General features: G+C 41.8%; 1 protein-coding gene across 4 annotated transcripts in view; it reads left to right on the top strand.

Moving 5' to 3' along the window:
* HID1 (HID1 domain containing) overlaps positions 1-15580 on the top strand; it is a 50173-nt gene that overhangs the window by 6308 nt on the left and 28285 nt on the right. For all 4 annotated transcript variants that reach the window (XR_014788275.1, XR_014788274.1, XM_084838024.1 and 1 more), the window contains exons 2-4: positions 2307-2456; positions 4447-4617; positions 12538-12651. Coding sequence is in view for 2 of the 4 variants with exons in the window: in XM_084838024.1 (XP_084694150.1) it covers positions 2307-2456; positions 4447-4617; positions 12538-12651 (435 nt within the window). In the remaining 2 variants the exon portion in view is untranslated. The remainder of the gene's footprint in view (positions 1-2306; positions 2457-4446; positions 4618-12537; positions 12652-15580) is intronic.

Genomic DNA, 15580 nt, shown 5'->3' with positions numbered 1-15580 from the left:
AGAGAACCAAGAGTGTTGCAGTCCATCTCCCAGTGCAAGGAATTCACTAGGGCAACCAAGGCAGTTTCCATCCTGAAACCAAACCAAAAGAGAGACTAGAAGGGATCTATAAAGCTTCACCCAGAGCTCCTTGGAGCTGTGTTGCTACCACTTGCTCACTTACCTTGCCCCAAAAGGGAATGTTTGATGCTGGGCAGTATATTCAAGTCAGAGGAGTCCAAATTTATTTTTTCCCATAAAATAAATGGTCATACCACCACCTCCTTCAATATCATAGGTCTGCAGCCTCTCTAAGAGGAACATGACCTTTTGTAGTGGCCTGACTTGTTGGGACAGTACAGCTTATTTGTAGTGGTTGTGTGGCAAATCTTTGTCCAAGTGTTTTGGTGTGTAGCACAGAATGACACAAAGAGTGCCTTATCTCATAACTGGTCCCAGGCCTTGCACTAAGAGTTTTGGATTGAACAGGTTCATGATATCCAAAGGAGAACTTTGCAAAATTTGTTACAATAGAAGTTCAAAGATTCTGTGCAATGAAAAAGTTGCTGTCCTCTTCAGTCAGCAAAGTCTGTCCAATGTAAAGTACTCTCTGAATACTTTGGGGTTCTCTCCACTACATGTTTAATTGTTCTTAGGAATAGCGCATTGGGTCACCTTCTGAATCCATCTACACATTGTGGGTGATTTACTAATTAGTTTACCTCAGGGTCATGTTGAAAAGAGTCTTATAATGACTTGCTCAATACAGTGCATTCCAATTTATCAGTCGTATTCATTCTGGATAGCAATTTCTCTGATCAAATTAAGAGCCACTTCCACTCATAGACTTTACCTAAAAATACTTTGTTAGATTCTTCTGAATGCCAGTGTGTGTACATTCTTGGATTGCTGTATGGCTGTGCACATGACCTACCAAAATATCTGATGCTCAGTTGTTTACTGCCACAAATGTGCTTTGCTGCCAAATTTATCTCAAATAGCTCACCCGTTTTTCCCCTTCCTGCTGAGAGGAATTAAATGAAGTCTTGCTATGTTGCCCATTGGCTAAATATGCGAACACTTTCTGTATTAAAGCAACCACCTATGACTAAGTGCCTACTTTCCCAAGGTTTAAAGGGGCTCATTTATATGGCTGTAAGGACAGTGGAAGGGAGGTAGTTGGCATGAGTCTCTCATAGGAATATGAAACCACTACAAAATAAACCTGCTCTACCAGTTTATTCTTTGCTTACCTGCTTTTGCCTTCTGGTTTTTCTGTGTTAGTGACACATCACCTATTCCCAGATAAGGTAGTGCTCCTTTGTTACAGCCAATTATTAATAAAGCATGGTAAAGCCATTTCTTGATTTTTGAACCATCCTTTTAACAATGCACCCATTGGATGTCTGCTATAAAGCCAGAAAACTGTAAGCCAGGAAATTGTTTTAGTTTAAACAAACATATCTCTTTTCTCTCCCTTCACCCTTCCCAAACACAATTTGAAACCGCTGACTGCTCAGAATAACTGCTATTAGGCAGGAGCTGCTGTTTGCTTTTTGAGTATTTATTATGTCAAACACACAAAGGGGTCAGGAATGGATAGAATGCTCGTTGTACCTGACGTTGTGCTTTATTGATCATCATCCAGTGAAACTATAAGCACTAAAATGCTATATTTGCAGCATGTGATAGAACATTTTCTTCAAAGTATTCTTACCTTTTGTGTAGTTGCAGAATAATCGAGTACGCTCACAATGGCTTCTGTGGTTGCCAGGATGACAGTTTATTAACATGTATGTGTATATATATGTCCCTGTGCAGAATGTTGACTGCTGCCCTACCTGTGTGCATATAAACATGTTGTCACATGTACAGTGGTTTTAGAGTATGATAGGAAATGTCTGTTTTAAAAGCTAAAACAAAAGAGAAGTTGATAAAGCTTCCATTTTCAGCAAGTAGGAATTTCTCTCCCCACCACAACTCCTTGTCCCTCCCATTTGCCCATAGTATCTGCCTTCATGCTCCCAGTTCCTCTGTATTACTTTCCTTCCGTTCTTCCCATTTGTGCCCTCCAAGGCCATTTATTGTATTAATAATATATCCGCAGTGGTTCAGTTCATAGTATAGTATTTTATATTCCCTAGTCGTGTACTGTGTGTGTCTGCTTGATAACTTTATATGCTTACCAGATTATGTTCTAAACCAGTAGCCCAAAACCAGCGTTAGGCTATAATTGGTGTTTTGTTTTTTTACCCTACTCCCTGACTCCTGATCAGCCTTGTGTGGCTTTTACCAAAATAATTCCTGTGATATTTGTGTCTCTTCAGCCTGTAGAGGCTACAGATGATGCTTTCTGGGATCAATTCTGGGCAGATACAGCTACTTCAGTCCAAGATGTCTTTGCGCTGGTTCCTGCTGCAGAAATCAGAGCTGTGAGGGAAGAATCCCCTTCAAATTTGGCTACTTTGTGTTACAAGGTAAGATGCATTCTCCTTCTAGCTGAAATCCATCTATACAAATACCTGCTTATTTCAAGGGCGCCCTCTTGGCAAAGATGAGTTCATCCAAGATGAGATGTCCATCACTCTTAGTGTCAAACTAGATGTGAGTTTAGCTACATCTTTGAATCCTGTGGTTAAGATTCTTCTTTCCTTTTTATTTTATTTACTGAATGTATATAACACTCTTACACTCTTCATAATAAATTACGTGGACAAATAAAAATAAAAGTACAAAATTAGCACTAATGAAACAATACTATTAACCTTAAAAGTCAAACTAGCAGGTAGATAATAAATATAAGTGGACTGTTCAAACAAAGCAGAAGTCTCAAACATCTCCTCAAGACCATCAACAGGAACTAAATACCTGGGTGAAGAAGTGCATCTTAAAATGAGCAGCAGCTGCACAGGTCCCCTGATCCAGATTGAGACCACAGTTCAGGGAAGTGTTTTTAAAAAACGTTTTAAAAATTCTGCATAAAATCACCTTTCAAGGTGCTGTTTGCCCCTGAAGCTTCTATTTGCTGTTATTTGCAGCTGAGGGCTGCGAATTTTCAGTGGGAAGACAGTGCAGGGAAAAGGGCTAATTCTCCCTCCTCCCGCACCATGATCCCAGACCAGTTTGGGTGTCCCGTGGCTGCTGTTCATTTAAAAGAAGAGGAGAATCCCAGGCATAAGATTCAAAGATTTGGCTAAGGTCATGTCTAGTTTGATGCTAATGTCTACTCTCATGGTGGGGGTGGGTGGATTAGATAGGTGGCGTTCTAGGTTATGGGATCACCATGGCGAATATGAATCTCGAATATACTTTCAAGAACTATTTAACATCTCGGATCCATGATCATATGCATTTATAAGTGCTTTAGCAGAAACACCTGGGAGTTTAATAATTGGAATCCAGATCTCTGCACTTGCTTTTCTTGCCCTGCAGACTAATGCTATCCAAGGCTGATTGCCACTGCAAATCCTCTTGAATGTTAACTACAGATTTCATATTTGTCCACCTTGCAGGGTATTGGTGGTTTGATTCTATTTCCTCATCTAGTTTACCATAAACCACAGCTGATAATGAATCAACTGAGTTACCTTTCTATGCCTTGGTGCTAATTTAGGGTGTTTTAAACCCTTGGAATTATGGAGTCAGTACAGATACTGTGGCTTCCACAGGTGCAGTGATCTCTGTTTCTGATTAACCCATGGTGAGGCTGTGGGTTAATGTGTGACTTTGAATATGCAATCCCCACTTGGGGGTGGTTGTGTCGTGCAGACCTGGGAAGTGTGGGTTAAAGAACCCTTGCTTAACCCTAAAACAGACCAAGTGTTATGCGAGGGTTGTTTAACCCTCGCATAACCACACTTGCTGGGTTTGCACATCATAACAGTGCCCCAAGCAGGATTGGATATGTAATTTGACTCCCGCAAGTGCCACAGCTCATGGTTGGTCTCAGGTTGTCTGAAGCCCTTCAGTGAGTGTGAAAGAACTGGGGAGTAGCCACTAGAAATCCAGAGAGAGAACACATCTCAGGATAGTAGGAAAATAAGAGAGCCCAACATGTTTCAACTCAGTTTTTATTTGGGAACTTTTCAAGGATCTCATGAAATAGCCTTCAGAGAACTCTGGAAGGTATGTCTCATATATTCCATAACTGGCAGTTATTGAATATATGAGATGTATGAGAGTTGTCTGAAGCCTATTTTATTGAGACCTCTGAAGAAAATCCGAAAGAAAATCTGGGCTGAAATGTGTTGGGCTTTCTTTAGAATAAAACATGTTTTCTAGCATTGTGAGATGTGTTCTGTCTTTGTGGATAATCATAGAGAGGCCAGCAGCAATAAGAAATAATTACACATTTCTATAGTGTGATGGGGCTGCAATAAACCATTTGAAATTTTGGTTTCTTTGTGGCAAGAATTGGTTCCTACTTGTCAATAGTTCCTGTCATTTGCTTTATCTCATTTGTCCCAGGCAGTGGAAAAGCTGGTGCAGGGAGCTGAGAGTGGCTGTCACTTTGAGAAGGAAAAGCAGATTGTTCTGAATTGCAGCCGCCTCTTGACCCGCATCCTACCCTACATCTTTGAAGATCCTGACTGGAGAGGCTTCTTTTGGTCAACTGTCCCTGGGGCTGGACGAGGCGGGGTGTGTATATTTACTGGATTGTATTATTACTTTTCAAGGGAATTGGAGGAGCTCCAGAGCTCTTCATTAATCAAAGAGAAACGAGAGGAATTCATATTTAACTGCTAAATTACATTTACCTAGAGGTGAGAACCTCTTATGCAGGCCTGTGCATGTCTGTATTGTGTAGCTTGCTTTGCCCCGATCCATTGGCACTCTGCCTTTTAGAAACGAGCATGGCAGCATATTTAATCGAGGATTGGTGGAGGAGACTCATAATGGGAAGGCTGGTGAAGCAGGAACATTGTTTTCTACAGTCTTGCCATTTTCCACCCATGAGCATTTCAAAAGAAAGTTCCTGACCTTAACAGAAGGAAGCCTGGCTACCCTTGCAGTCTCTCTGAGTGTTGAAAAATCGTCTTGACCCGGGAGTGGAAAGGAAGAAAACCTAAATGAACCGAGACTACTGCTGTCTTAGAGAGGACAACAAAAGGTCCTTTTTGTTGTGTTCCAGCCAGTACCAGTTGCTGGATTTTGTATCTTACTCACCCTCTGCATTAGCCTACTCAAGAGTATATTTGGTCTGCAGTATTGGTGGGAAATGACAAGGACTGCCTGTACTATTGATTGGTTATTTGAAGTTATGCATATTCAGGACCAGTGAACCAGGGTCTCAGTAGTTTTAGTGGTTCAAACAGAATATAGGTAATTTCATATGTTATGAGATGGCAACTGTATATTTCCACGGTACATACAATCCTGACATCCTGGAGTTGGTATCCCTATCATACACCATTTACGGTATTGTCATATCTCCTTTCTGGCCTTTGTATAAAGATTAAGCAAAAGGACCTGCAAGCTCTTGCCGAATTAAAGTAACAGTTGCTTCAGTCCAAGTCTCAGAGGCTTCAGGTAATTCTCAGTGGCTAAGAGCAGCATCATGTGTTTCCATGCTGGTTTTCTGTAGCATACTGACCCCATATGCTCATGTATGTATTCCTGTGAATCCAGATGACATTTGTCCCAAATAGTTGCATTTTCTTGTTCCATATGGTTTACTGGAATTTTTAAATTTCCACTATAATTGCCACACATTCTTTGCTGGTGTGAACTGCTTGACCCACTATTATCCTACCTGATGTGGAGGTGTAGATTTTGAGATGGTTGATAATGGTTTATGCCTTTCTGATTTGCTTGCCCCTCCAATCCAAGCAGCACAAAATGTAATTCTTTTCAGTGACGTGGTTCACACCTCATGGTAACCACAAAGGGTTAATTCACCTGCGGGGCTCCAAGATGCACACCAGCCACCATTTTGAATATGCAAGCTGCAGTGGGAGTGTGCCGCAGCTTGTGCCATGTGAACCTGAGCGTCATGGGTTATTTGAGGGTTAAGCAACCCTCGGATATCCCTAGAACAACTCTCAAATAACCCATGACACCTGGGCTCATATGACATGACAAACTGTGGTGCCCCCCACTGTGGCTTGCATAGTCAAAATAGATTTTTTTCTTTTTAAGTCATGTGTGTTCTGATGCTGGTGCACAATGTATGGTCCTTTGAACAACATGCATGCATACACGCACACACCTATGCAAAACTCTTGGTCATTGAAGCAACAGCAGCAGCGATAGTAGCTTCAAAGGAGTGCATGCATAGCCCTTTCAGAAAGGTTAAAATCCCACCAATCATCTTTTTGGTGTGGAAGGGCTGAATCCATTCCCTTGTTCCCTCTCCTGAACAGGTGACTTACGGAATGTCAACTTTTTTTCAAGGACTGTGTGTTGCAGTAGGGGCGGGGAAAGTGTTGAACTGCTTTGAACACTTCAAATGTGTTCTCTGTTGGAATTTTTTTTAAAGTGCAATTAGCACTGAACAGAACTAACACTAGTGTAGCATTAAGGGGAAATATTGTTGTTTTTCTATCAACTGGAAGTACCCAGCTTGTGAATTACTCTGGCACACTTTTTCCCAGGGCCCAATACAGTTTCTGTGCTTTTAACCTAAAGACTGTCATGATATCCTCCAACCCTCCCAGTTCCTATCAAGGAATCCAAATCTGACAAGATTGAGCAGCTTCTGCACCCTAATATGAAGCATTCAGCCTCTTTGATTTTTTTGGGTAGTTTATTTGATTTGGTTTCTCTGTTGGGCTTTCCTTGTTACAAAATTTGGAACATCCTTGATTGTAGAATCAGCCATTCTGTAGCCAGAAACCATAGAGGAGGGAACAGATTTGGTTTTTTAAAGCAAAAATGTGGTAAACTAACATTGCCCTAGAAATTTCCTTACATACCAAATCTGTTGTAAAACTCTTGAAAATTGCCCCCACTTGCAGATACAGCAGGTGTATTGTATGCTGCCAGTATGGTGAATTTGTTTTGCAGACGCCTTAGGGCAGTTCATCCTTATACAGATGGTCAACTGACTTAAAAGTGTTGCCTTGGTGATACATTTTAAATGATTAATTGATTAAATATTTCAGTAGTAGTTGAAATGTTGGGGTTAACTAGGATAATAGTTTTTCTTGACTAACAAATAATTTATTGGGGAAATTATTTTAAATGCATCGGGCTCTGTTCTTTCAGGAGCTTCTTCTGGGCTAGCCCTATTATAAGAGCATAGCTGTGCTCTTCTCTTTCATCCATTCATTTCAGTGCATCTTGAGCTGAAGAAACTCCTGCAGGATTGTAACCTGTGCTGAAGAGCTTTGCATTGAATATTCTGTTGCAGGGCATGGATCTGTTTTAAACATCCTCATTTTTAACATGGGACTGATGCAGTAACTGACTGACAATTAAATTAATGCTTTCAGCCCTTAAGATTCTAAGAGACTCTATTTTTCCTTCTCTCATCTCAAAGCTGAATGGAAGTGTCTGCATCTAACCTGCTTTCATCTCTTGTGTCTGTTTCTGCACTTGGAATGCTTTTATTGGTTGCCTGGTGTGGCACTAGACAACATCAGATCAATGCAGGTCATTATTGTAAACCAGCCCATTTGCCATGACTGAAGGGCTCTGTGTTGTGCACATGCTGATATGGGCCTGGCTGTCACAGATAAGCTCCTGTCGCTCTTCTAGCAGAGAGGGAGGGTCTAAGAATCCAAGATGAGCTTTCAACAGCAGTGCTATAGGTCTGCAAACAAGACGTGGTTTCCCTGGAAACAGTTGCAGACTTGTGATTGAAGCATCAGTATCAACATAAAAGAATAGGGCTTGATTTGAATGCCTGGAAGTACTCAGGATGCTCTGAAGGAAGATGCCTGTTCTGCCCCAGCAAGCTGAGAGCATCTTCTCATTGAGTAAGCCCTGCTTCTACAACACAGTTCTCACAGAACCTCCAGCCCCAGATGAAGTTACATGCTTTGTTTAAATTGTACTTATGCAATGAATAATATAATATAATATAATTGAAGCCAAAGGGATCCTGTAGTTAGATTATTTGACCAGGGAGACTTAGTCTCATTTTGCAGTCTTTCTTTTTTAATGCACATGAATGAGTCTGCATGAATTTTGCCTCAGACAGTATTTTTATTACAGGGATAATGCATTCATAGGTTTTTAGAATTGTGATGTAGATTATGGGTTGCTTGAGTGTCACTACTTTAGATTCATAGTTTGTAGTACAACATAAGCACTGATTCGGTTTTTCCCCCCAACCGTGGTTGGCCCAATGCCCTAGGAAGCGCGCATGCAGGGTGTGATGGATAAGGCCATCCCTTGTGTGCACATAACATCTCATAACTAGGGGTGTATTGCCACTGAACATGGAGATCCCGTTGCCAGTTATTACAGCTAGTAACCATCGTCATATTCTATCATTTGCTCTTACATCACACTATTTGTGACTTCTTAAAAAGCTTATTTAGCTGTGACATATTTATCTCCCCCCGCAACCCCTCCAGACAATAGAAATATCTTGTACAAGTTTGTGTGCTCAAGCACCGTATCATCCAGGATTAAATGGTAAAGTACACATTATTTCAAAACTGTAATGTGTACTTTCAAATTGCCCCCCCCCCATCCAACAGAATTCTGTATCTTCTCCTGAAAGTTATAGTACAAACAGAATATAGCAAACATCTGTACATCTGAACATAGGAGATGCGGTGCACAGGTCTTGAGATTTTGAATATCAAAAAGAGAGAAGGAAGGGAATTGCAGAGCAGCAGCGAGGCTATTTGTCAAAGAGACCCGCTTTAGCAGTGCAATCTTAAGTGGGGTTTGGGGGGGCAGGGTGCAAAGTGGCGGATCATTGACCATTTCCAAAGCCCTGCTGGCTCATGCTGGCCAGGGTGGGAAGTGTGTATGGGGAGTACTTAGTTTCTGCTGCATGATTTTGCTTTTTCTTCATTTTCTCTCCCTCCCCCCAGTTAATTGCAACTAGGAATTAATTAAACCAACTCAAGGTGTATTGGGGTAGCTTGATCCTGGGGCCTCCTTGGAAGGCAAAGGGGCTTTGGATCCAGTGGATTCAAGGCTGCCTTCATCCTGTTATCAGATGGCTCCATTTTGTAATAGCACCGGCTACTTCCATGTGGTCTGCAGAGCAAAAGTGCTGAAATTGCAAGTGGTAAAATGTATTGAAGAAGGTTTTGGATGATCTGCAGATAAGCCTTTAGTTTCAAATCCCAGCTTGGCCAAAGGCCCACTGGGTGAACGTGAGCAAAATCTTAATGCTTAGCTCAATTTCCTCAGCTACAAGATGAGAGAAATGGTGGCTTACCACAAAGAATGCTTGTGAGGATAAATATGACAGGTAAACTATGTTTTATGTCCTCACACGTAGAAATCATAGAATCATAGAATAGTAGGGTTGGAAGGGGCCTACAAGACCATCGAGTCCAACCCCGTGCTCAGTGCAGGAATCCAAGTCAGAGCATCCCTGACGGATGGCTGTCCAACCTCCTCTTGAATGCCTCCAGTGTGGGAGAGCCCACCATCTCCCTGGGTCATTGGTTCCATTGTCGTTTGCTTTAACAGTCAGGACGTTTTTCCTGATGTTCAGCCGGAACCTGGCTTCCTGTAACTTGAATCCATTATTCCGTGTCCTGCACTCTGGGATGATTGAGAAGAGATCCTGGCCTTCCTCTCTGTGACAACCTTTCAAGTACTTGAAGAGCGCTATCATATCTCCCCTCAGTCTTCTCTTCTCAAGGCTCAACATGCCCAGTTCTTTCAGTCTCTCCTCATAGGGCTTTGTTTCCAGTCCCCTGATCATCTTCATTGCCCTCCTCTGAAAACTTCTCTAGTTTGTCTGCATCCTTCTTAAAGTGTGGTGCCCAGAACTGGACACAGCACTCCAGATGAGGCCTAACCAGTGCTGAGTAGAGGGGAACTAGTACTTCCCGGGATTTGGAAGCTATGCTTCTATTAATGCAGCCCAAAAGAGTATTTGCCTTTTTTGCAGCCACATCACATTGTTGGCTCATATTCAGCTTGTGATCTACCACAATTCCAATATCCTTCTCGCTTGTAGTGTTGTTGAGCCACGTATCCCCCATCTTGTAACTGTGCATTTGGTTTCTTTTTCCTAGGTGCAGAACTTGGCATTTATCTCTATTAAATGTCATTCTGTTGTTTTCTGCCCAGCACCCCAGTCTATCAAGATCACTTTGAATTTTGTTTCTGTCTTCCAAAGTATTAGCCATCCCGCCCAATTTTGTGTCATCTGCAAATTTGATCAGCATTCCCTGCACTACCTCCTCCAAGTCATTCATAAAAATGTTGAAGAGCACTGGACCCAGGGCTGAGCCCTGCGGTATCCCGCTCGTTCCCTCTCCCCAGTTTGAGAAGGTCCCATTGATAAGCACTCTTTGAGTCCGATTCTGTAGCCAACTGTGGATCCACCGGATCATTGTTTCATCTAGCCCACTTTGAGCTAGTTTGCTTATCAAGATTTGCTGAAGTCGAGGTATATTATGTCTACAGCATTCCCACAGTCCACAAGGGAGGTGACTTGATCAAAAAATGAGATCAGATTCGTCTGGCAGGATTTGTTCTTGACAAATCCATGTTGGCTTCGAGTAATCACTGCACTGTTTTCAAGGTGCTTCCAGATGGATTGCTTTATAATCTGCTCCAGAATTTTCCCAGGGATTGATGTCAGACTGATTGGTCTGTAGTTTCCAAGTTCCTCCTTTTTACCCTTTTTGAAGATAAGGACAACATTAGCCCTCCTCCAGTCATCTGGCACTTCACCCGTCCTCCATGATTTCTCAAAGAGAATAGACAGTGGTTCTGAGAGTTCTTCTGCCAGTTCCTTTATTACTCTAGGGTGCAGTTCATCTGGCCCTGGAGATTTGAACTCATTCAGAGTAATTAGGTGTTCCTTGACCATATGCCTATCGATCTCAAGTTGCAATCCTGCCCCTTCAGCCTGTACTTCGCCTTTGGCAGGGGGGGTCATAGACCCTCTTTTGGGAGAAGACGGAGCCAAAGTAGGAATTGAGCACCTCTGCCTTTTCTTTGTCATCTGTTATCATTTTGCCATCCTTATTTAATAGCTGAACCACCATTTCCTCCGTTTTCTACTACACACGTAGAAGCTCTTGTGAGCTTCCTGTAACTTGAGCCCATTATTCTGTGTCCTGCACTCTGGGATGATCGAGAAGAGATCTTGGTCTTCCTCTCTGTGACAACCTTTCAAGTACTCGAAGAGCATTATCCTATCTCCGCTCAGTCTTCTCTTCTCAAGGTTAAACATGCCCAGTTCTTTAAGTCTCTCCTCATAAGGTTTTGTTTCCAGTCCCCTGATCATCTTTGTTGCCCTCCTCTGAACCCTCTCCAGTTTGTCTGCTTCTTTCTTAAAGTGCGGTGCCCAGAACTGGACACTACTCCAGATGAGGCCTAACCAGTGCTGAGTAGAGGGGAACTAGTACTTCCCGGGATTTGGAAGCTATACTTCTATTCACCCCTTTCTGGGTTTGTTTTTACTGTATTATCTCTCCCTCTTGTTTTGGCTTCTGATTGCTGGGTATTGCTGCTTGACAGAAGAGTAGCTCACACGAGCTTCTTGAGGCAGTAAGCTCTCCTTCCTTGGATAACTATTATCACATTTCTAAATTGACTTCTGATCCATTCTTATGGCCACTTTTCTCTGCGTTTGTGAAAACCTCAACACTGCATGAAGAATTAATGTGTAGCATGTTAGAAAGGCATCAGAAAGGTTAAAAAAAAGTATGTTAGGGAGCAACTAAATCAAAATGTGTGATCATGAAAACAACCCCCAAGCTTAATCCAATCTTTTGAATGTAATGTGGTTTCCCATTCATCTGCCCTCTTTCCCCATTCTTTGTTTTTTGTCCAAGGTGCAATACTGATGAGGCATCTATCATCATTCAGAACAGATAAAAGGACATACTACTTCACACAGCGCATAAACTGTGGAATTCGCTACCACAAGATGTACTGATGGCAACCAGGATGGACAGCTGTAAAAAGGGATTAGACAAAATCATGGAGGATAGGGCTATCAGTGGCTGCTAGTCATGATGGCTATGTATTTCCTCCAGTATCCGAGGCAGTATGTCTTTGAATACCAGTTATCAGGGAACATGAGTAGGAGGGTGCTATTGTGCTTATATCCCAGTTGTGGCCTTCCAATAGGCATCTGGTTGGCCGCTGTGCAAACAGAATGCAGGACTAAATAAGCTTTTGGTCTAATCCAGCAGGGCTCTTCTTATGTTCTTATCTGAATCCTGATTATTTTTTGTTTGTGTGTCCCCAAAGGAAGCAACTCTGTTTCTTATTCCTTTTGTAGTGCTTGGTTTCTTATTCTTCCCCAGCTGTTTCTTTATCCATCTTCACTGAATTCCACACTGCAGCCACTACCACCTCCAGCCTGGGTAACAAACAAATAAACACAAATTGTTTTAATGTTGCTCTGCAGTGAGTGTTGGATTCAGACCAAGAATGCTGTAACTTATTCATGACTTGCAGGGAGATGAAGATGATGAAAATGCTAGGCCTCTTGCTGAGTCATTGCTTCTGGCCATTGCAGATTTGCTCTTCTGTCCAGAATTCACTGTCCAGAGCCATCGAAAAACCAGTGTGGTAAGTTGAATAATCCAGTGTTTTGGTTCTATACTGACAGGTTCAATTTCAAATAAGGCCGTGCTCAGAATGTTAACTGAAAATGTCTGCACCTACAGTATACTTCTACATATACTCCAGAGTAATTACTTGGAACGCTGGATCAACTTGGAGTTTCCAGTAAGCAAAATGGTGGTTGTCTTGGGCTCCTCATCAAAGATGGAGGTCAGCCTGCCATTGGAAATTCTGGCACATCTGATTCAATTGCTGCCTTGCTTTTGCAAGTGTGCTGTGGACAACTTTGGAGCAGCAAGATCTACGTTGGGAGAATATGTTATGCATAGGGTTGCCAGCTGGCCAGAAAAAATTTGTTTAGCTTGCTCTTGCGCCTTTAACAGAAGTTTGCTAAAAGGAAGTTAAGTTTTTCATAGCATGGAGCTAAGCTGCTAATTGCAGCAGATCAAACTGCTGTTTAAGCGATAGCTACAGGGGCTGGTTTAAAAACTGGCATTCCTAAGTATGCTGGAGGATTTTAAATAATCTGAATATTTAGGACATATGTTTTAGAAGAGTTGATATTCCATTTGCATGTAGCGTGGTGGACGTATTCCATTTAACTAGTCTAACTAGACCCTACGCTTGACAAATGTTGACAAATAATAAAGTTGGCCTAAAAATTGTGAATCTTCTAAATTTGAGTTTCTTTGCAATTATCTTCTGGTTTCTGACTCTTTAGTACAAATTGCAATAATTTCCACAAATTTATCTTTGTGTTAATTTCCTTTTGGGGGGTTATTCTTATTGTATTTTTACATTGTAAGTCACCTTGAAACCATTTGATGAAAAGTGGAAGAGAAATGCAATAAATAAATACACTCCACAAGGACTTTAAAAAAAACAACCCAGCTAGTACCTAGAGGCTCTATGGCCAAGCCTTGGTACAATGCTTGTAGCCTGTAGTCTTTATGGGCAAATACCCTTGCACATATCTATATATGTTGAATGGAAATGTCCCTTGGCATAGTGCATCATTCTAAGGGCTTCGGGCAAAATTGCAGATACATTGTCTGTAGAATAATGACTTTTGTGTATGCAGAGCTTAGTGTGGCAAATGCTGAATCTTCTACCTGTATCTTCCTATTTCTTGGGATGCACTTGAAAATAATTTTCTTCAGTGCCTGTCCTGCAAAGGCTTAGTACCAGTAATTGTATTTGGGAATCTTAGGGAATCTTCACTGGGTCCAAAACAATGCTCGTGTGGACTTTTTTGGCACTACACTGTTTCTGCTGCCTCTCTGCCTCTGCTATCTCTTCATGCTGTTTCCAAGCTGCAGAGGAGTAAACGATACAGACACAGCCTTAATCTTCATCCTGCTCTGCTAAATGAGGCAGTTTCTTTCTTTCATGACAGAAAGTTTCTTTCTTCTGCTGTTTTTGCTAAGACCAGATTGGAGTTGCCTGGTACAGACTGTCCAAAGAACGTTGTTGGCAAGATGGTCTGGTACGGCTGGGTGAACTGTAACTGGAATGGTGACACTGTCCCCGTTATTGTATTTCAGACTTTTCAGCCATTGTGATCATTCTAAGAAAGACACACTCTCCCACTGTCTGTTTGAGAGCAGAGGCTGCATGCATTTTGTTTCTTTGATTGACATTCTGACCTAATTGAGGCAAGGCTAGCTCAGCAGCAGTATCCTTTCATGAGGCATTTAAACATACGTCATTAGAAAGAACCTTTCAAGGCCTCTAAACATCAACTCGTGTCTTTCAGAGTTGTGTTGTTACACAAAATTGCTAATAAAGCCTGGCTTCTGCCCTTTAGTTTGTTTCAAAATGTGACCATCCCATGTAGAAATATCTATCGCTGTGTTTTATGCCACCTTTCAGAACAAAGGAGCCCTCTCAAGGTGGCACACAAAAACATCATAAAAACAATTTAAAAATAACCCAGTTACTGTGGGCATTTAAAGGCAAACTGTGATGTATGTTCTTAAAAACAGAATTATTTACTGTAGATCCTCCCTAAGATACATAATCTGCAATTGGCCAGTATAACAATCCTCTTCATCAAAGAGGTTTTAATGGGAAAATGAAAAAAATATATTAAGTCGTGGTGAAAAGGGTAAGTGACACATGCCCTGCGCTGTGTTCAACAGATTCCTATTTAAAATTCTGAAAATTTCACTTTGGTTTTTGTTCTGGAAAATGTATCACAGTTTTTACACTCGGGCCTCTTAATACTGCTAAGGCATTGCTCTTCTGCTGTATGTCGAACTAAAACTGTGGATCCACACTACACAGTGTTCCCCATAACAGTCCTGCACAACTGCACACTTGTAAGCTACAGGAGAAGCTGAAGATTTCTATTAGTGCACAGTTGCTCAGAGAATAAGCAAGGAATGGCAGCGATGGAGCAGGGAGCTCAGTACAAGATACAAACTAGATTCCTCTGGGTAGGGCCTCAGCTTTTGAACCTGGTGGTATAGACCAAGGATGGAGGACAAAGACATATGGCCAGCAAGGGGTAGGCAATTTGAGAAACTGTCCTCAGTGCTATCACAAAATGGCTGCCATGGGTGGTGTGGCAAATGACAAGTAAGCTGCCCAAAAGACTGTATATGAGGTGAGGTCTGAGCTCCAACTCACTAAACAATTCCTTTGAACCCACAGTTTGCAGCACCAACGGAAACCTATTTCACAACAATCCCAGCTGCTAAGAAAATATGTTAATGAAAAATATATATATTAAAAAGTAGAAGGGCTAGGACACCTTGGTGGGCAGCAAGAAAGGTGTCCAGGGGCACATTTTAGCCTGTGGGCACAACCTTGCCTACCCCCTGTCAAAACGGAACTACTTGCTCTATTTACAAATGTGTGGGCAGGGACCTGGGGTTAATATGAGATTTGTCACGCTGATTCTATGGTTTTGTGAATTGCGGCCATCCATGTG

Source organism: Heloderma suspectum, chromosome 2 (genome assembly GCF_057233095.1).
Source record: "Heloderma suspectum isolate Gila_16-S chromosome 2, 16-S_ref, whole genome shotgun sequence".
Taxonomy (NCBI): Eukaryota; Metazoa; Chordata; class Lepidosauria; order Squamata; family Helodermatidae; genus Heloderma; species Heloderma suspectum.
Note: the sequence above shows the minus strand (reverse complement) of the source record. Positions and strands in the feature narration are given on the sequence as shown.